Source organism: Trypanosoma brucei, chromosome 3 (genome assembly GCF_000002445.2).
Source record: "Trypanosoma brucei brucei TREU927 chromosome 3, complete sequence".
In the NCBI taxonomy this organism is placed as follows: domain Eukaryota; phylum Euglenozoa; class Kinetoplastea; order Trypanosomatida; family Trypanosomatidae; genus Trypanosoma; species Trypanosoma brucei.
This window is the reverse complement of record NC_007276.1, coordinates 266,893-281,093: the sequence shown is the minus strand read 5'-3', so window position 1 is coordinate 281,093 and position 14,201 is coordinate 266,893. Positions and strand designations below refer to the sequence as shown.

General features: G+C 48.2%; 7 protein-coding genes across 7 annotated transcripts, besides 7 other annotated features; all 7 read right to left on the bottom strand.

The window, feature by feature from the left end:
• Nucleotides 1-14,201: part of a sequence feature (sequence corresponds to BAC RPCI93-27F10) that runs on past both edges of the window.
• Tb927.3.1150 (hypothetical protein, conserved) lies at nt 277-1,119 on the bottom strand (the record flags this gene model as incomplete). The annotated part of the gene is made up of 1 exon (XM_838616.1): nt 277-1,119. The coding sequence occupies one exon, from the start codon at nt 1,117-1,119 to the stop codon at nt 277-279; it is 843 nt and encodes a 280-aa protein (XP_843709.1).
• On the bottom strand, nt 1,655-2,827 carry Tb927.3.1140 (hypothetical protein, conserved; the record flags this gene model as incomplete). Its single annotated transcript, XM_838615.1, has 1 exon — nt 1,655-2,827. One exon carries the CDS (start codon nt 2,825-2,827, stop codon nt 1,655-1,657), a length of 1,173 nt encoding a protein of 390 aa, XP_843708.1.
• Tb927.3.1130 (DNA polymerase delta subunit 2, putative) lies at nt 3,584-5,284 on the bottom strand (the record flags this gene model as incomplete). The annotated part of the gene is made up of 1 exon (XM_838614.1): nt 3,584-5,284. The coding sequence occupies one exon, from the start codon at nt 5,282-5,284 to the stop codon at nt 3,584-3,586; it is 1,701 nt and encodes a 566-aa protein (XP_843707.1).
• Nucleotides 6,654-6,707: a sequence feature (A-rich).
• Tb927.3.1120 (GTP-binding nuclear protein rtb2, putative) lies at nt 6,851-7,504 on the bottom strand (the record flags this gene model as incomplete). The annotated part of the gene is made up of 1 exon (XM_838613.1): nt 6,851-7,504. The coding sequence occupies one exon, from the start codon at nt 7,502-7,504 to the stop codon at nt 6,851-6,853; it is 654 nt and encodes a 217-aa protein (XP_843706.1).
• Nucleotides 7,503-7,540: a sequence feature (AT_rich).
• Nucleotides 8,143-8,172: a sequence feature (AT_rich).
• Nucleotides 8,589-8,612: a sequence feature (AT_rich).
• Tb927.3.1110 (hypothetical protein, conserved) lies at nt 8,863-10,296 on the bottom strand (the record flags this gene model as incomplete). Its single annotated transcript, XM_838612.1, has 1 exon — nt 8,863-10,296. One exon carries the CDS (start codon nt 10,294-10,296, stop codon nt 8,863-8,865), a length of 1,434 nt encoding a protein of 477 aa, XP_843705.1.
• Nucleotides 8,936-8,962: a microsatellite.
• Nucleotides 10,657-10,691: a microsatellite.
• Tb927.3.1100 (hypothetical protein, conserved) lies at nt 10,941-12,134 on the bottom strand (the record flags this gene model as incomplete). Its single annotated transcript, XM_838611.1, has 1 exon — nt 10,941-12,134. One exon carries the CDS (start codon nt 12,132-12,134, stop codon nt 10,941-10,943), a length of 1,194 nt encoding a protein of 397 aa, XP_843704.1.
• Tb927.3.1090 (hypothetical protein, conserved) lies at nt 13,089-13,727 on the bottom strand (the record flags this gene model as incomplete). Its single annotated transcript, XM_838610.1, has 1 exon — nt 13,089-13,727. One exon carries the CDS (start codon nt 13,725-13,727, stop codon nt 13,089-13,091), a length of 639 nt encoding a protein of 212 aa, XP_843703.1.

Here is a 14,201-nt window from a genome sequence, read left to right as displayed (position 1 = left end):
AAAAGATACTGAGAACCCCCTTTTCCACTTCCTCATTCTCCTTTGTCCCCCCTCCTTCGGGCCCCGTCATGCACGCACACAATCGTCCTATTAAACTCCTCTGGAATATTTAAGTGCATACGCATAAGTTGGTGGGTGGGACACGAACAGTAGCGGGCAGAAGGGTAACATCGTAGTGATGTGGGAAGGGGAGATGCATTGAAAAATAATGCAAAAAGGAACAGGGAGGCACCGCTACACAACATCCGACCAACCTTCTGCTAGATTTTTTTTAAGTTACCACATCACATCCTCACCGGGGATGTCTCCATCACCTTCACCCGGAGGACCTGGAAGGTCTCTGTCGTTTACCTCAGCCTCATCCACTACCTGCAGTACCTCATCCATCTGCTGACAAATGTTCGATACGTACGCGGTGTCAGTAATATCCATTGGCCGAAAAGAAACTAAATTAAAATCATGTATAACAGAGGCCATCGTGCGGACCATCTCTTGCCACCGTCCCTGTAAAGGCTTCAAGTTTACGTGGTCAAAGTTGCAGTAGCAGTAGTGCTCCAGATCCCCTTCTTTCACATCTGGTGGGAGCAAATCACATTTTGTTAAGACTGTCATGAATGGACAGTCAAAACAAACCATGCTAGAGAGGGCAAAGGTACAACCTGACACGAACTTCCCCGCGTCCACTGTCGCTGCTAATGCGTCCAGTAAAAAAAGCACAACTACATTGTAGCCGACCCGCTGCAAAAGCCGCACAAAGTTTGGGACCGCAGGAACGTGTGAAAGGACCTCCACCTGCCCAGGCATGTCAATAATAATAAAGTCCTCAGCGTGATCCCCCAGCTGCTCACAAATCCACTGCTCCCCGGCGCTCAACAAATACTCCATACAAAATACCAGCCCCCCGTTCGGGCCAAGGCCTTTCCCCTCCATTGCATCTTCAAGCGAGATGAGGTCACGCACGTCAATAGACGGACTATAGCGCAGTTCCTCCGCAGCCGGGTCAAAGTTGCAGATGTGCGTGCTGCGACCCTTTGTTGCATAGTGCTCGGCTATGGTACAACATAACGTACTCTTTCCACTCCCCGCTGGCCCAATAACGACAACAGCGTATTTGCCCATCGTTAGCTACATGATCATTAACAACAAATCAAGCACGCCAAACGCAAATCAGAATGAATAGCAAAAAAAAAAAGACGGATATATGTATGCGAAAAGGATAAAAAATGTAAACTCACCAAAGCGGAGAAAAGGCGACGGAGGCGGAAACGCAACGTTTCAGGAGACCACTTCGCGCTTCACACGCACAAATGCCTCAGTTATCCTCCAAAAGCACAATACAATATTGTAAAGAGGTGGATCGTCTCACGACACTGATTAACGCAACAAGTGGCGATCACTTCCAAGCGACGTGCCGCAGTTTCACACACGTATCTTCAGTCGGTTGGTGGTCCCGCTGCCTTCTGCTCCGATGATCTACCGATCCACTTACTTCGCTCTATCCCCTCCACACCTCCACATACCATCCCTCCCCTTAACTCTCCCTTCTTGACGGAGGCAAAGCACAGTTAACATCTCTCCAACATTCCACATCACAGCGGGGAAATTCGACCACTATTCCTTGAATTGCCTCGCCTTTTCACCAACAACACACTCGTCACGCAGAGTTATTTCCGTCCACATCATCATGTGTCCTCTTCCTACAGTTGCTGTTCGCGACAGGTTGATCAGCAGGCTGAATGAGGCTGCTACTTATGAACGTGGGACTGAAGGTAGGGGGTGCCATCATCCCCTCGGGGGGTTTTGGTTCCCTAGATGCGTCCTGCTCGCCAACAAACGTTCCGTTTGCAGGTGCCCCAAAATGCTCATCCTTTGTTGAATCACCACCACCGGACACGGGAAGATCCGCTACATTATTGGGGGCCTCAAAGCGTGCGCGCCGGCGAGCTGCCACTGCCTCAGGCATCGGTGCATCAAGGCCTAGGTCGCTCGCTGAAAAGTTTTGCACAACAGTAAACACATTCCACTCAAGCTTCTCCCGCAATTCCTCATCCGTCAGTAATGCAGCTTTCTGTCGGGCGATGGCGGCCCGCGCATACTTTACCTTTTCTTTGCACACCGTGTCTATTATATAGCGAACAGAATGGTAACGTTCCAATCGGTCCTCAACCTCATCTGAATCAAAGTGTAAAATGCGTCGGTAGGACTCAATGAGTTTGAGAAGGACCTCGTGTCGCACATCCTCACTATTCAGGAACCTAAACGCCGCGTTGTTGCGGTGTCGGGCTGTTAAGTCTTGTAAAAATCGATCGCCGTATTTCGCCACATACTGTGCTGTACAAGTCATGTAGTTAAACGTAGTCGTTGGAATGTCCACAGTGCCATGAAGAAGATCGAGGGAGTATTTACTGGGGAACGGATCCTCGAGATACCGCTGCGCCTCCACTTCGGCTTGTTGCAACACCTCACTGCGTCTCGTACCGCCCTCCCGCCGAACAATACCGCCAGCCTTGACAGTCGTTGTAGAGGTAACTGCGCCCTCCGTACCAGGGGCTCCTGTCCCCTTGGCCGCCCCGTCCTTGTCGGTTGGAATCAACTCCGGATGGGCCCGATACTCGTTGAGTTTCTGCAAAAAGAAGGGGTAAAACACGTGTGTCATTTCAAAGTAAAGGAATTCCTCACGTCTTTGACTGGCAAGGACCTTTGCCATCATCTCATCCGCCTTGCGTTTGTCCCGCTTCGCGAGACTGGCGGCACTCCGCTCAATTTTTGCCCTCAATTCCGGACCAGGAGCAATAATGCCCGGAGTAGAATCGGCCTCACCAGACATTGCCTACGAGACGGTAAAGTAGAAACAACAAAAAAATGTAAAGGGAGGGAAGGGAGGGCCACAGCCGAAAAGGCGAACAGAAAAAGGAAAGGAAAAACTCCTGGGTCAAGGCAAGCAAGGAAGGGTCCGAAGCTGCCACACACGCACACCCAGGAAAATTGCTTCACCTTACAGTAGCCTATGTTGTGTCCCCTCTGCTTCATGTACGTAAATCATGTCCATTTTTAGTGAATTGGTTTTGTTTTTAAAAAAAAAAAACGATTTCCAGAAAGAAAAATGAATAGGAGTTTGTGAAACAAATGAGGTAGAAAAGAAGTGGAAACCCGCACCGAGCCGCAACCCAGGAGCATAACTCCCTGAATTACCAGTTTATAAAAACGGCCAAATCACACAATGCTGTGCTACGGTCTCCCCCGCAGACCAGACGCTCATCTGCAGCGTCACACACGGTCACAAAAGCAGAAGAATGAACGGAAGAGAAAAAAAAAAAGGGACGAAATATTAAGAAGAAAGCTAAGTAGAGGAGCGCACAGACCAAAAGAACTTGCATGGCCATTTCTTCCGGTAGCGTTGCTTAATTCCTCTTTACGCCCCCTCCATTAGACGCAGTTACCTCTGAGTAAATGTGGGTGTGGTTGCGTGTTATATGACAGAGCTGTATGAGATGCCGCCTCCACCACACTTACTGCATCGGCTTATTCACACGGACAAACACAACAACACGCCTTTTCACGTGATGCTACTGGTAGGTGCATATTAACGTGGGTTGCGCAGCCCTGACGCAAAGTCAACATAAGTAGTTTCTAGTGTTGGAGAATTAACATCCACGAGTACTAGCTTACCTGTCTGAGCGAAAGTCGGTACACAAACGAGTCGCACACCAGCCCCATCGCTCTCAATTTCCTGGGACTGACCTTCCATCTCTTCGTTCAGGAGGATACCGCAACCGTTGGTATCACGCGTTGGGTCGAACGTGGCAAGCGGCTCCCAACGCGTTTCCCACTCCGGCTGATCACAACACACGAAACAGTGGGGAGCCTTGGGGAAAACGAAGGGATCGGTATCTGTGAAGGGGTAGCTAAATACAGTGTTCGGTGCTGTGGGGCAGGCGCATCCACTCTGAAGAATCAAAGACATAGCATCAAGACGGGAGTCAAATCGTGTCTCACGGTTGACACAATTCAAATTACTGCCGGAAGAGACAAAAAATATCGTCCCACCCTCTGTCGCATCGGCGCCGCTCCTTTCTACATGATTTTCCTCATCATCGCTGGGGAACGCAACAAATTCATATGGATTCGTCACAAAACCTATGGAGGAACGGCGCGCCGCCTCTGGCAGCAACAGTGGGTGTATAGGTTGTTGTGGATGGAAGGCGTTTGTCATGTCGTTATCGCCTGGCATCAACTCAACCTCAATGGAGTCCGCTAGGCGAGCAAGTATCGCGTCTAACTCTCGCATAAGCGAAGCAGAGGTCACCGTGCCGTTGTTTTGCTTGTCATCGCTGAGTTTCACATGATCCGAAGGGTCAAGCTTCACTTTCCTCTTTAACCGAAGTTCTTCGGTGGGGGCTATGCTGTTTCCGCCAATCACCAAGCGGGATATGTACGACGGCTGCACAACCTTCCCAGTGCTTCCCAAGGTGCCGCTAAGGTAATCCACAAGAAGTTCGATCATTGTTCGACCGTTCGTTGCTGCATCGGTTTGTGTCTGCGCAGAGCACAGTTCAAGACCACAAACAAAGCCAACGTAGCAGGGCGTAGGAGACGACACGGTCGGCAATGTACGAGGAACATACACTTCCCGCAAATCTCCTATAGCGTAACAATTCACAGAAAGACACCCGTTCTCAAGCAACGTGCCATCCACGCCCAGTACTAATCCCGTGCAAACAACCGCGGCGGGGATACCCTCCAAACGCACGCGACCGCTGTCGTCCTCCATGAATACCTCATCATCCTCACCACATATGTTAAATAAGTGAGACTGATTACGTGCATCACCTTCACAACAATTTCCAGGTGTAGGGTTTACTCCCCGACTATTTGCACGCAGAGGGACAGAACACGAGACAGCTTCAGAACCCCCATACGAGTCTTCCTCCTCACCAGCATCAATGCGCACCAACTCTTTCTGGTATTCGTCCAAGAAGCGTGGAAGCAGACGCGCCTCCTTGTACGCTACCCCTACACAAAGCGCCCGCTCCCCTATGCCAAGTTCCAGCACGCGAGACCTTTGAGGAAAAGTGCCAACAACATTTCCAGCAGCGACTTTGGCACTTACCGCCTTGAGAACACGCCTCTCCAGTGCTTCCAGCCGTGCTCTGTACATGGCAGCGTACTGATGAACAAAGTGGCGGTGGCGCAAAAGGAAACGGCGATGTGTCCGTACTATGGACAACCCAACCCGCGCCGTCGGTGGAACGAAATTTTCCTCGTCAATCAGAGCCTCAGACATTGCAAATTCTCTTTAATATGGTGATGTCTGCTCTTGGTTGCGAGCCTACAACAAATGAACACTGTAACTCATAAAAGATGAAGTAAGAGTAAGATGTGATGAGCGTGTGTCTACAATCTTACGATGGTTAGTGCTCGAATGTCAAGCAGAAACATAACGAAGAACCCCTAGTGCGTGACGAACCCACTAATACACGAAGGAGGTCGTCATTAGCATCTATATTCAAAGCCCACAGTGTTCCTTCATCACTTTTTTTTCTCGATGATCGTAATACAAAAATGTGTACGACATTACTGTGTGGACTTGAAATGCGTTATAGTCCCTTACCCCCACTCCAATAGCGTCGTCTAATTATTGAGTGATACGCTTGCTGCGCTTCTTCCTCTTCATTTACCGCTGCTCCTCGGGCACATAAAATATGCACCTGCGTGCAACAATAACGCGCCTCTTGTAGCAGCGACGGGGCAGTCAGAATGGAAGCAGAGGGAAGTGGAGAACACCACAACACAAACAGAACGGGAACAAAAGAAAAAAAAAAGACAAATGAAACGAAATGAAATGACGTTGCAAACGACGAGTATAGGGGCAAAACGTTGAGAGAAACAAAGGGAGAAGGTGCGGCGCTCGCATGCATTTTCCTGTCGCGTGATGTGACGGATTTTCAGTGGGGCAACGTGGCTGAAGTGGCTCCCATTCAACTCTAGTTTTCATGAGAAGTATCGCACTGAAGGTACAAGGTTCGTTCCGTAGTGATAATTCAACATGCTGCGGGGTTTGATACGGTGTTCCCGCCCAAGATATGTAACGGCGTACACTTCAAGTACCTCCACACAAAACAGAAAAAAAAATGAACCGCATTCCTACTACCCTTCATTCCCCTCCCATGTAACATATCTCCTTCTGATGGGAGGCGCCCATCTCCGCCATCTTATCTATCCCACATGTGCAATCCTTCTTCTAACCTTCTGCTACGCGTATACAAATGATTAAACACGCAAACTCCGGAAAGGGATATAACTGCCCATATGCATTGGCTTGGGTTGGAAACCTGGTCGAGTCTATCGCTTACGTTTCCATGTCTCGAATAATAAAAGTAAGGAAATACACACAGACGCACGCACATATTCATATGAAGGTTGATTTGTCCCCCCTTTGTATATCTCTCAGTGCTGTTCCTCCCGATCCATTTGGTCTCTAATAAATCCCGCCTGCCCATCTTTATCATCTGCTCTTTTTTCTTTTTTCTTTTTTGATAAATTGTGCCTTTTCCGAGCATCTTCATTTCCTCTCTGCATTACAGTTAATTGACCTTCTCCTTATTACCATTCTTTTCATTTATAATTACTTTCTGTTCCCTCCCTCCTTCCCTTTTTCTCTTCTCTTTTTTTCTTTTCTTTTCTCCTCTTCTTTTTTTTTTTTTTTTGATGGCGCGCTTACTTCATATCGCTTTCCGTTTCCTTCATCCATCAACCTTGCATTACACCAACACGTTCCTTCCATACATCGACTTACACAAATTTATTCCACGCGAGTTAACTCAATTCAATGATGAGAGGTGTGCCGTCTCTAGTCGTCCTCGCCCATCGGCAGTACAACATTTTCCACTGCGCGGGCCTCCTCCTGAAGTGCCTGCAACTGTTCAGCAGTGAGCGGCTGCACGTTGGGGTCGAGCATCGGTGCCTCCACAAGAGTGAGGTTGGGATCATTCGCAAGCTTCTTTGCGAGCCACAGGAACGGCTTTTCGAAGTTGTAGTTAGATTTGGCCGAGATATCGTAGTATTGAAGTCCCTTCTTGCGGTGGAACGTAATCATCTTCGCTTTCACCTGGCGCTCTGCACAGTCTACTTTGTTACCTACCAGGACAATTGGAATGTTGTCGCACACGCGCGTGATGTCACGGTGCCAGTTGGGTACATTCTTATACGTATTGCGGCTTGTGACATCAAACATAATGATGGCACATTGGCCCTCAATATAGTAGCCGTCACGCAGACCACCAAACTTCTCCTGACCAGCAGTGTCCCAGCAGTTGAAGCAAATCTTCCCCCGATTGGTGTGGAAAGTGAGCGGATGGACATCAACACCGACCGTCGCGACGTACCGCTTCTCGAACTCACCCGTTAAGTGACGTTTCACAAAAGTTGTCTTACCCGTACCACCATCACCAACAAGAACAAGCTTGAATGTGGCAACGCAGTCAGCCGTCGAGGAAGCCTGCATTTTTATTTATGTTTATTTACTTTTTTTTTTTTTTTACGACTCTCCCTTGTATATTTCCTGATATACTTGCACTATGTCTATTCCCGTGTTGTTATTGTTGGTTCTTTCTTTGTTTGTTTTTTTAGATCGGCCTTCTAATTGTTGTTTTCCCTTTCGTGTAGGAAGATAACTCCTTTTATTGCTCTGAAGTGGAACACTGCAGTAGTTCAAGGGATTCCCCAAATAAATCTTACCCTTCGCTTAGGATATTGCACACTACACCCCGTACACACCAGAACACCAAGAATAACATCAGCAGTAACGGAAATAGAAGAAGTAAACGGTATTCACAAGCATAACTTTAAAACGACACAAGAGATTAAAAGAATAAAGGAAAGCGTAATATACCTATGCAGCGTGTACGCTCCTTACTCACAAGCATATGCACGAACAAGTGAATGGAGAATTTTTTTAGAAAAAAGGAGGTAAAGCAGCATTTGAACAGCTTCTTCACCCTCAATAACCCCTTCACACTACCCTCAACTTCTCTCTTTCACATTCTCATTTTTTTTTTCCTGCATCTTTCGCCTGTTCTTTTTTGTTTTCTCTCCCTACCTTTTTTTCTTCAACTTCACCTTTCCTTCCATTCTCTCTCTCTCTATATATATATATTATTATTTTTTTTTTTTGCTTGTGGTTCATTTGAAATCTTTGTTTCTCCACCTTCTTGCGCCTTTTTTTCTCTCTCAAAACCTCCTGTGCAAAGTCAGTAGCGTTCCTTCTGCAGGTAAACACAATGCGTACATTCGGAAGGGGCCCCTCTCCAACTGTACTGTTGCCTCACTAAATTACTTTACTCCCACGTTTTCTACCACGGAGTTGGAGCAACAGGGGGACAAAAAAAAAACATTGAAAAGCCAACTGACTGTTTTCAACATCTCTCATGAGCTCGTCATCCCTTTCGAACAAGTTCACAGTGTTGGAGTGGCAACCGCCGTCGCCTTCAAGCAAAGGGATTAGATAACAACAACAAGAAAACACACGAAGAACGCAGACATGTATGATCATACGGAGAAATGGTGGCGTCATTTTTTCCCCCTCTTGGATTTAATATATATATATATATAAAGGGAGAGATAACGCGGAGGGTTCCTGTGCGCATACAGTGACAGCATGAAGCGACACAGTGCATGGAACCCTCATACATCACGTCTCAAATATACCAGTGCTACCCCTCAAGCGCGAGGCACTCGCACAATGAACCGACATTGCTGCATCTCTATTACATTCAGTCACACCATTGCACAACCACGTGGAAAAGACGGCAGCACGGTGGAATCAAAGAAAAAAAAATTAAGCAGTGGTGAGAAGTAGGTTGACTAGAGGTCGCTGCTGCTTTCCGAACCTGAATCGTCACTACCGATGCTAATCTCTGAAGTATCGATGTCAGAGTCGTCATCATCATCATCGTCATCATCAGAAGAGTCACTGTCAACATCACTCATACCGCCTCCACCAGCACCACCAGGTGGCGGTCCACGCATATTGCGGTCTGGTGGAGAACTTCCTCGAACTGATAATCCCGGCCGCACCGACCTCCCACCCGCATTGGAGTCATCGTAGCCATCTGGGCCGGCACGCGGTGGTGGGTTGGTGGAAGGTCCTGCTGTGGGACGCGGTCGGCCCAAAGCTCCTTGTGGGCGTATATGTTCCTCTTCTTGCGAATCACCGCTCGAGTCACTTCCACTGCTGCCTTCTAAAGCAGCATCGCGCATGTTTCCACTCGCTTTAGGAACGCGGGGGCCAGCAGAACTTCCATTACCTTCAGGACCATTACCTTGTCCACCAATCTTTGGCGCCCCGTCGTTTTCAGAGCGACTACCACGTTTGCGGCCCGCTTCCCCTCGAAGGGCGTTTAATTCCTCCCTGCGCAGCCGTTCACGCATCACCCGCAGCTTTGTTTCATGTTCCTCCAGTAAGGCATCCTCCGCAGCATTGAATTTCGCGAGTTCGTGTTCGAGGTACTCCAAGTTACGGTACTGCTCAAGGTATATGACAAACTGCGAGTGCATATCGCCCTCATGTTTTTCATACTCTTCCATGAAAGCGGGGCGAACAGCGTTCAGGGACTTTAGGCGCTTCTGCGTTCGCTCCAACTGGGTTTTTTTGCTCTCAATCTTCTGCTCGAGCGTTGTCTCGTCTGCACTGAGGTTCGCAATAGATGCCTGCAGTTGCTCCACTTGTGTGGTCACATCCTTCAGTACTTCACGGAGCCGGCGCTCAAATTCACCTACCTCTGTAGCTCGCGATAGAACGCGTTGTCGTTCCCCCCTCTGACCTGTTTCCTCTTCGATGAGAAAAAAGAGCGAACTTCCATCGTTCGTCAAATCACTGCAAAGTTGCTGCACACGTTTGGCATCCTGCACATTCCTCTGCGCAATCACCTGCTGCAACGTAGCATGATCAATTTCCTCCAGCCCGGTCGTATTCATAGCCTTCTTCAGTACATTCGCTAAGATAAGCATTTCCTGCACAGCGTTCCCGTCAGATTGGTATAATTTCTTTATGTTCAACTTCACCCTCCCCTTGGCCAAAGCCACCTCGCATACTTGTTTGAAGAAAAACACTCGATCGGCTTCACGTTCTATTTCGTACACAATTTCCGCGGATGGCTCGTAGCGTTTAATGAGCCAAAAGAGACAATCCGCCACCAACTCCACATTGGGATTTCGGAATGACTCCATACTGATTAGGTTGGGGTAGCCCAACAACCGCATCGTCTCTGCAAAGGAACGAAGCTCTCTAAAAGACATTTCGACTGTTTCGACGTGGTGGAGCCGATGCTAACCTTATACGCAAAGCTAACAAATATATCGTCTTCTTTTTTTTTTGGGGGGGGGGCGTTATGCCTGACTCACGCCAATATGAGCAACGGATTGTAATACGTACGTCTGGAACGAAACCACAAAACGAGTTGACAGCAAGAATTGTATTTTGCAACTCCCTACTATCTAAGTACAAAATTAATTGCATCACAGAAAAAAAAACGGTGCACAGAAGGTTCGGTGACATTGGTGAAAAAAAGAGCACAAAAAGCCAGACCTTGGGAGTGAATTGTACTGTCTTATGCGAATATGTGTGTGTCGTTGTTTTTCGCACCGACTAATGTCTGCATATATATATATATATATATATATATATATATGTAATTATTTTCATGAATGATTGTACAATACTCTTCTTTCCTGACATATTGTTACGCCTCGGCAGCAATGGTCACGTGCTCCTTCGTTGAATGCTGATGATGTAAATCCATGAGAAATTCCACAGCGTGGATAACCTGGAGCAAAAGTTAAAGGACTCTCCCTTCGGGCACACCGAAACGGCTCGGTGGCAAAAATAAGAGTCAGAGCACGATCTACTTTAAACCATTGAAAGGATAAGTCAGAAAAAAAGACTAAATGATGAACTCCTCTCCACGATCCCCGCCGCTGGAACTGCTCCTACCGTTACGTTTTCCACTTCGCACCTTTCCGCGGGATGCACCACTGTGACTCTCCCCTTTCGAACCGTCAGGAACATCGTCCGTACGGTCTTCTGACACTTCAGGTCGCTGCTTTCCGTCAGGGGTAAATATCTCATCAAAGTCAAGGTCGAGGGAGTCGCTAACAGAAGCTTCCATGTAACTGGTATCATTTTCCAACGTCCCATCAGGCTGCGCATGACTGCGTATTCCGGCTTGACTCATCACTTGTTTGGCTTCCACATCAAAGAACCGTGAGACAAGTTGTTCACGCGGTGTCAAATCCTCGTCACCATAGCGCTCCAGCGTGTGATACAAGGCGTCCCATGTCATCTTCGCATCGTTACCTGCGCGGTGGGCAGGAAGCGTTGGGGGTATCCGCAACCACTGCACAAGGTCACTGAGGCCCCAAGTGGGTGGGTGCTTATCCAATGTCACCGGCCGACGACGATGGGCGTCGCGAATCAAATGAAACGTGTCACCAAAAATAATGTTTGAAGGGAGCTCCATACCCGACGCTTCCAGAGTCCACTTGATCAAGGAAACGTCAGCCAATTTTCCTCCGTGACTGAGCACAAGCAGCCGCTTCTCAGCACCGGGGAGCTCCTGGGGTTCCGGTGTATTAAGAAAATCAAGCACCTTTGCCCAAGCATCTCGAAAGGGAAGACCGTCTTCCTCTAGCATCTTCTGAGTTATGTGCGTTAGAGTTGTTACCTCGGGAGAAACACAGCGACCATTGCTCGGCCGAACGAGACACGAAAACACTTTGTCATGAGCCGGAGAATAAAACCCAAACTCCATGATATCCTCGGTAGGGCCATCAGGTCCAAACACAGGCGGCCCCGTAAACTCCAAATCAAAGGTGAAAAGACGAAACGGAACTGATAGATACCGCTCAAACAACAACTGACGGAGTAGCTGAGTACAGAGGTGCCCATCCATAGCTAAGAGTTTTGTCTCTGTTATACCTCGACGCTCCATCTCCACATCAAAGTGTTGTTGAAGGAATTGACGCTGAGTACTCAACGGCGGGTGGATACCTAGTTGAAGCTGTGTGAAGACCTCCAAATGAGTAAGGTTTTGTGTTGCCTTGATGGCTCGGGCAAAATGTACACAAGCGCGTCTCATGTCCCTCTGGCTTCGTCTGCTTTTTGTAAATAAAAAGAAAGTTGCATGTACAAGATCAAGAACTAATGTTGTGCAGCTGTCCCGAATAGTGAACACGAAAGCTCCTCAGGAACAGCTTAGTTGCTTCCCAGACCAGACTATGGACGACAGAGCAGTCTTTCATGACGCCTGACATCAAGAAAAAAAGTTCCATCGCCGCAAAAAATATAAACGTGAAATTACAACGCCGGATTAGGAACAACACAATGCAAGCAGCAAATGTTCTTGGTTCATCACATCCCTTTGCCGCCATCCCTCAACTTGACCCCCTTCAAAAAATAGTGCAACGTTACGCAACAGAAACTGCACCAGGAACACATGGAGTAAGCCCCACCGCTGCTTCGGATCCGGTTAGTCGATATTAGTGCCATATTAGCGGACAACAAGTGGCTGGACGCTCGCGTAAGATTACCATTCCCAAAGACTCCCATCACAAGGGCCACCAATGGAAGCCAATGTTTGGTTCACATTTCCTGCAAAGAAAGTTATTGGCCCGAACACTATACAAGAAAGCCAATGAAAAGAATGTCACCTACCGTGTTACGATATTCCAAATAGTGGCACCGGTTACAGAATAACTCCGGAAAATCAAACACAGTGCCAGTCCGCTCCATGTGCACTTAAATCCCCGTGCAAAAAAGCAAGTGGGGTGTGGAAGAAAATTTGCGTCCGCCTTCCACACGACCAACTACGATACGGAACCTCATTCAATGTAAATAAGCACCCTTTTCTTTGATCACCTTTTTCAAACCCCCAAACATCCATTGACCTTCGCCGCCGCCTGTGTGGTTCACAAGGCTGACGGTCACGTGGGGCCCGACGCATTTCCCGCGGTAGCACCAGCGCACTTGTACCACCTCCAACTTCCTTCCCCTATTCTCCGTTATTTCCCCACGAAGAGGAAGTCCCACCATGTCACTCTCTGGTTGATGAGGGAGGAATCACACATTTCTTCCATGACTCCCACTCCATGGCAGCCTTTTCCGCAACATCTTCTGCCCATGCTGGAATCGGAGCCGGCTTCAACACCCCGCTATCGGTGCGAGTCTCCCCTGTTTTCCAGTTTACGAACACCACCCGCTCACCTTCCCTATCCAATCCTTCAATAAAATCAGAGCCCCCAAACACGGCTGGAGCACACGGTGTGAGCAACAGGGCCCGTGGATTTAGGTACAGTATCGTGTCATCATTTTCCTCCTCCTCTCCGATTCCATCCTCGTCCATGCCAGAAATGTGGAACCGACGACGGCGGTACCTCCGCCACACTTCACTCAGCGTGGGGAACACCTTAGATGGATCGCCCAGTGTTTTAGGTGAGTCTTCTTTGCAAAAATTAAAGGTCGTCACGGGGGCAGATGATGGTTCACTATTGTCAAGAAATGGATAGATTGGTTTAATCGCATGTTCTTGGACAAACTGCAAGAGTGGACCAAGGATAGCAAAGCGACGCTCCGGGGTTACAAGCACCCATTCCCCAATTTGCGGGTCAAGGAGAGGATCGAAGTTCGGAAGGTACCTCTCCAACTCCTTTCGCGTAATGGGGCAGTACGTCATCTAACTAATCAACATACGTGCGTCGCAACAACAGCATTATAAAGGATTTAGAGAGATCAACAGAGGGGAAAGCCAGCCGAGATATGCTAAGGGGGAAATCATGAGGGGAATGTAGCCTATGCAGATTCAATTTTCAAAAGCAATATGTACCTAATGGATGACTAAAGGGGGAGAATAGAGGTCACACTGCACTTCTAGTAACCTTTCACAAGAAAGAGCGTAAAAAATTAACCCATCGCTAGTCACCACACCAACGAATCGCGGATATACATACGCACCGAGCGCAAAGCACAAATCTTTTTACACTGCAATGGGTAACAGAAGAAAAGTGGATAACGCGGCCAGGGATGCACAGGCATAACAAGAACAATTCGCTACGCACATACGCCACACTTGACCTTCAACAGGTTTGGGTCCGCTCCAGAGGCAGCGCCCCGGCGAGCGGCAACCACCAAAATTCCTTCAATGTCCACG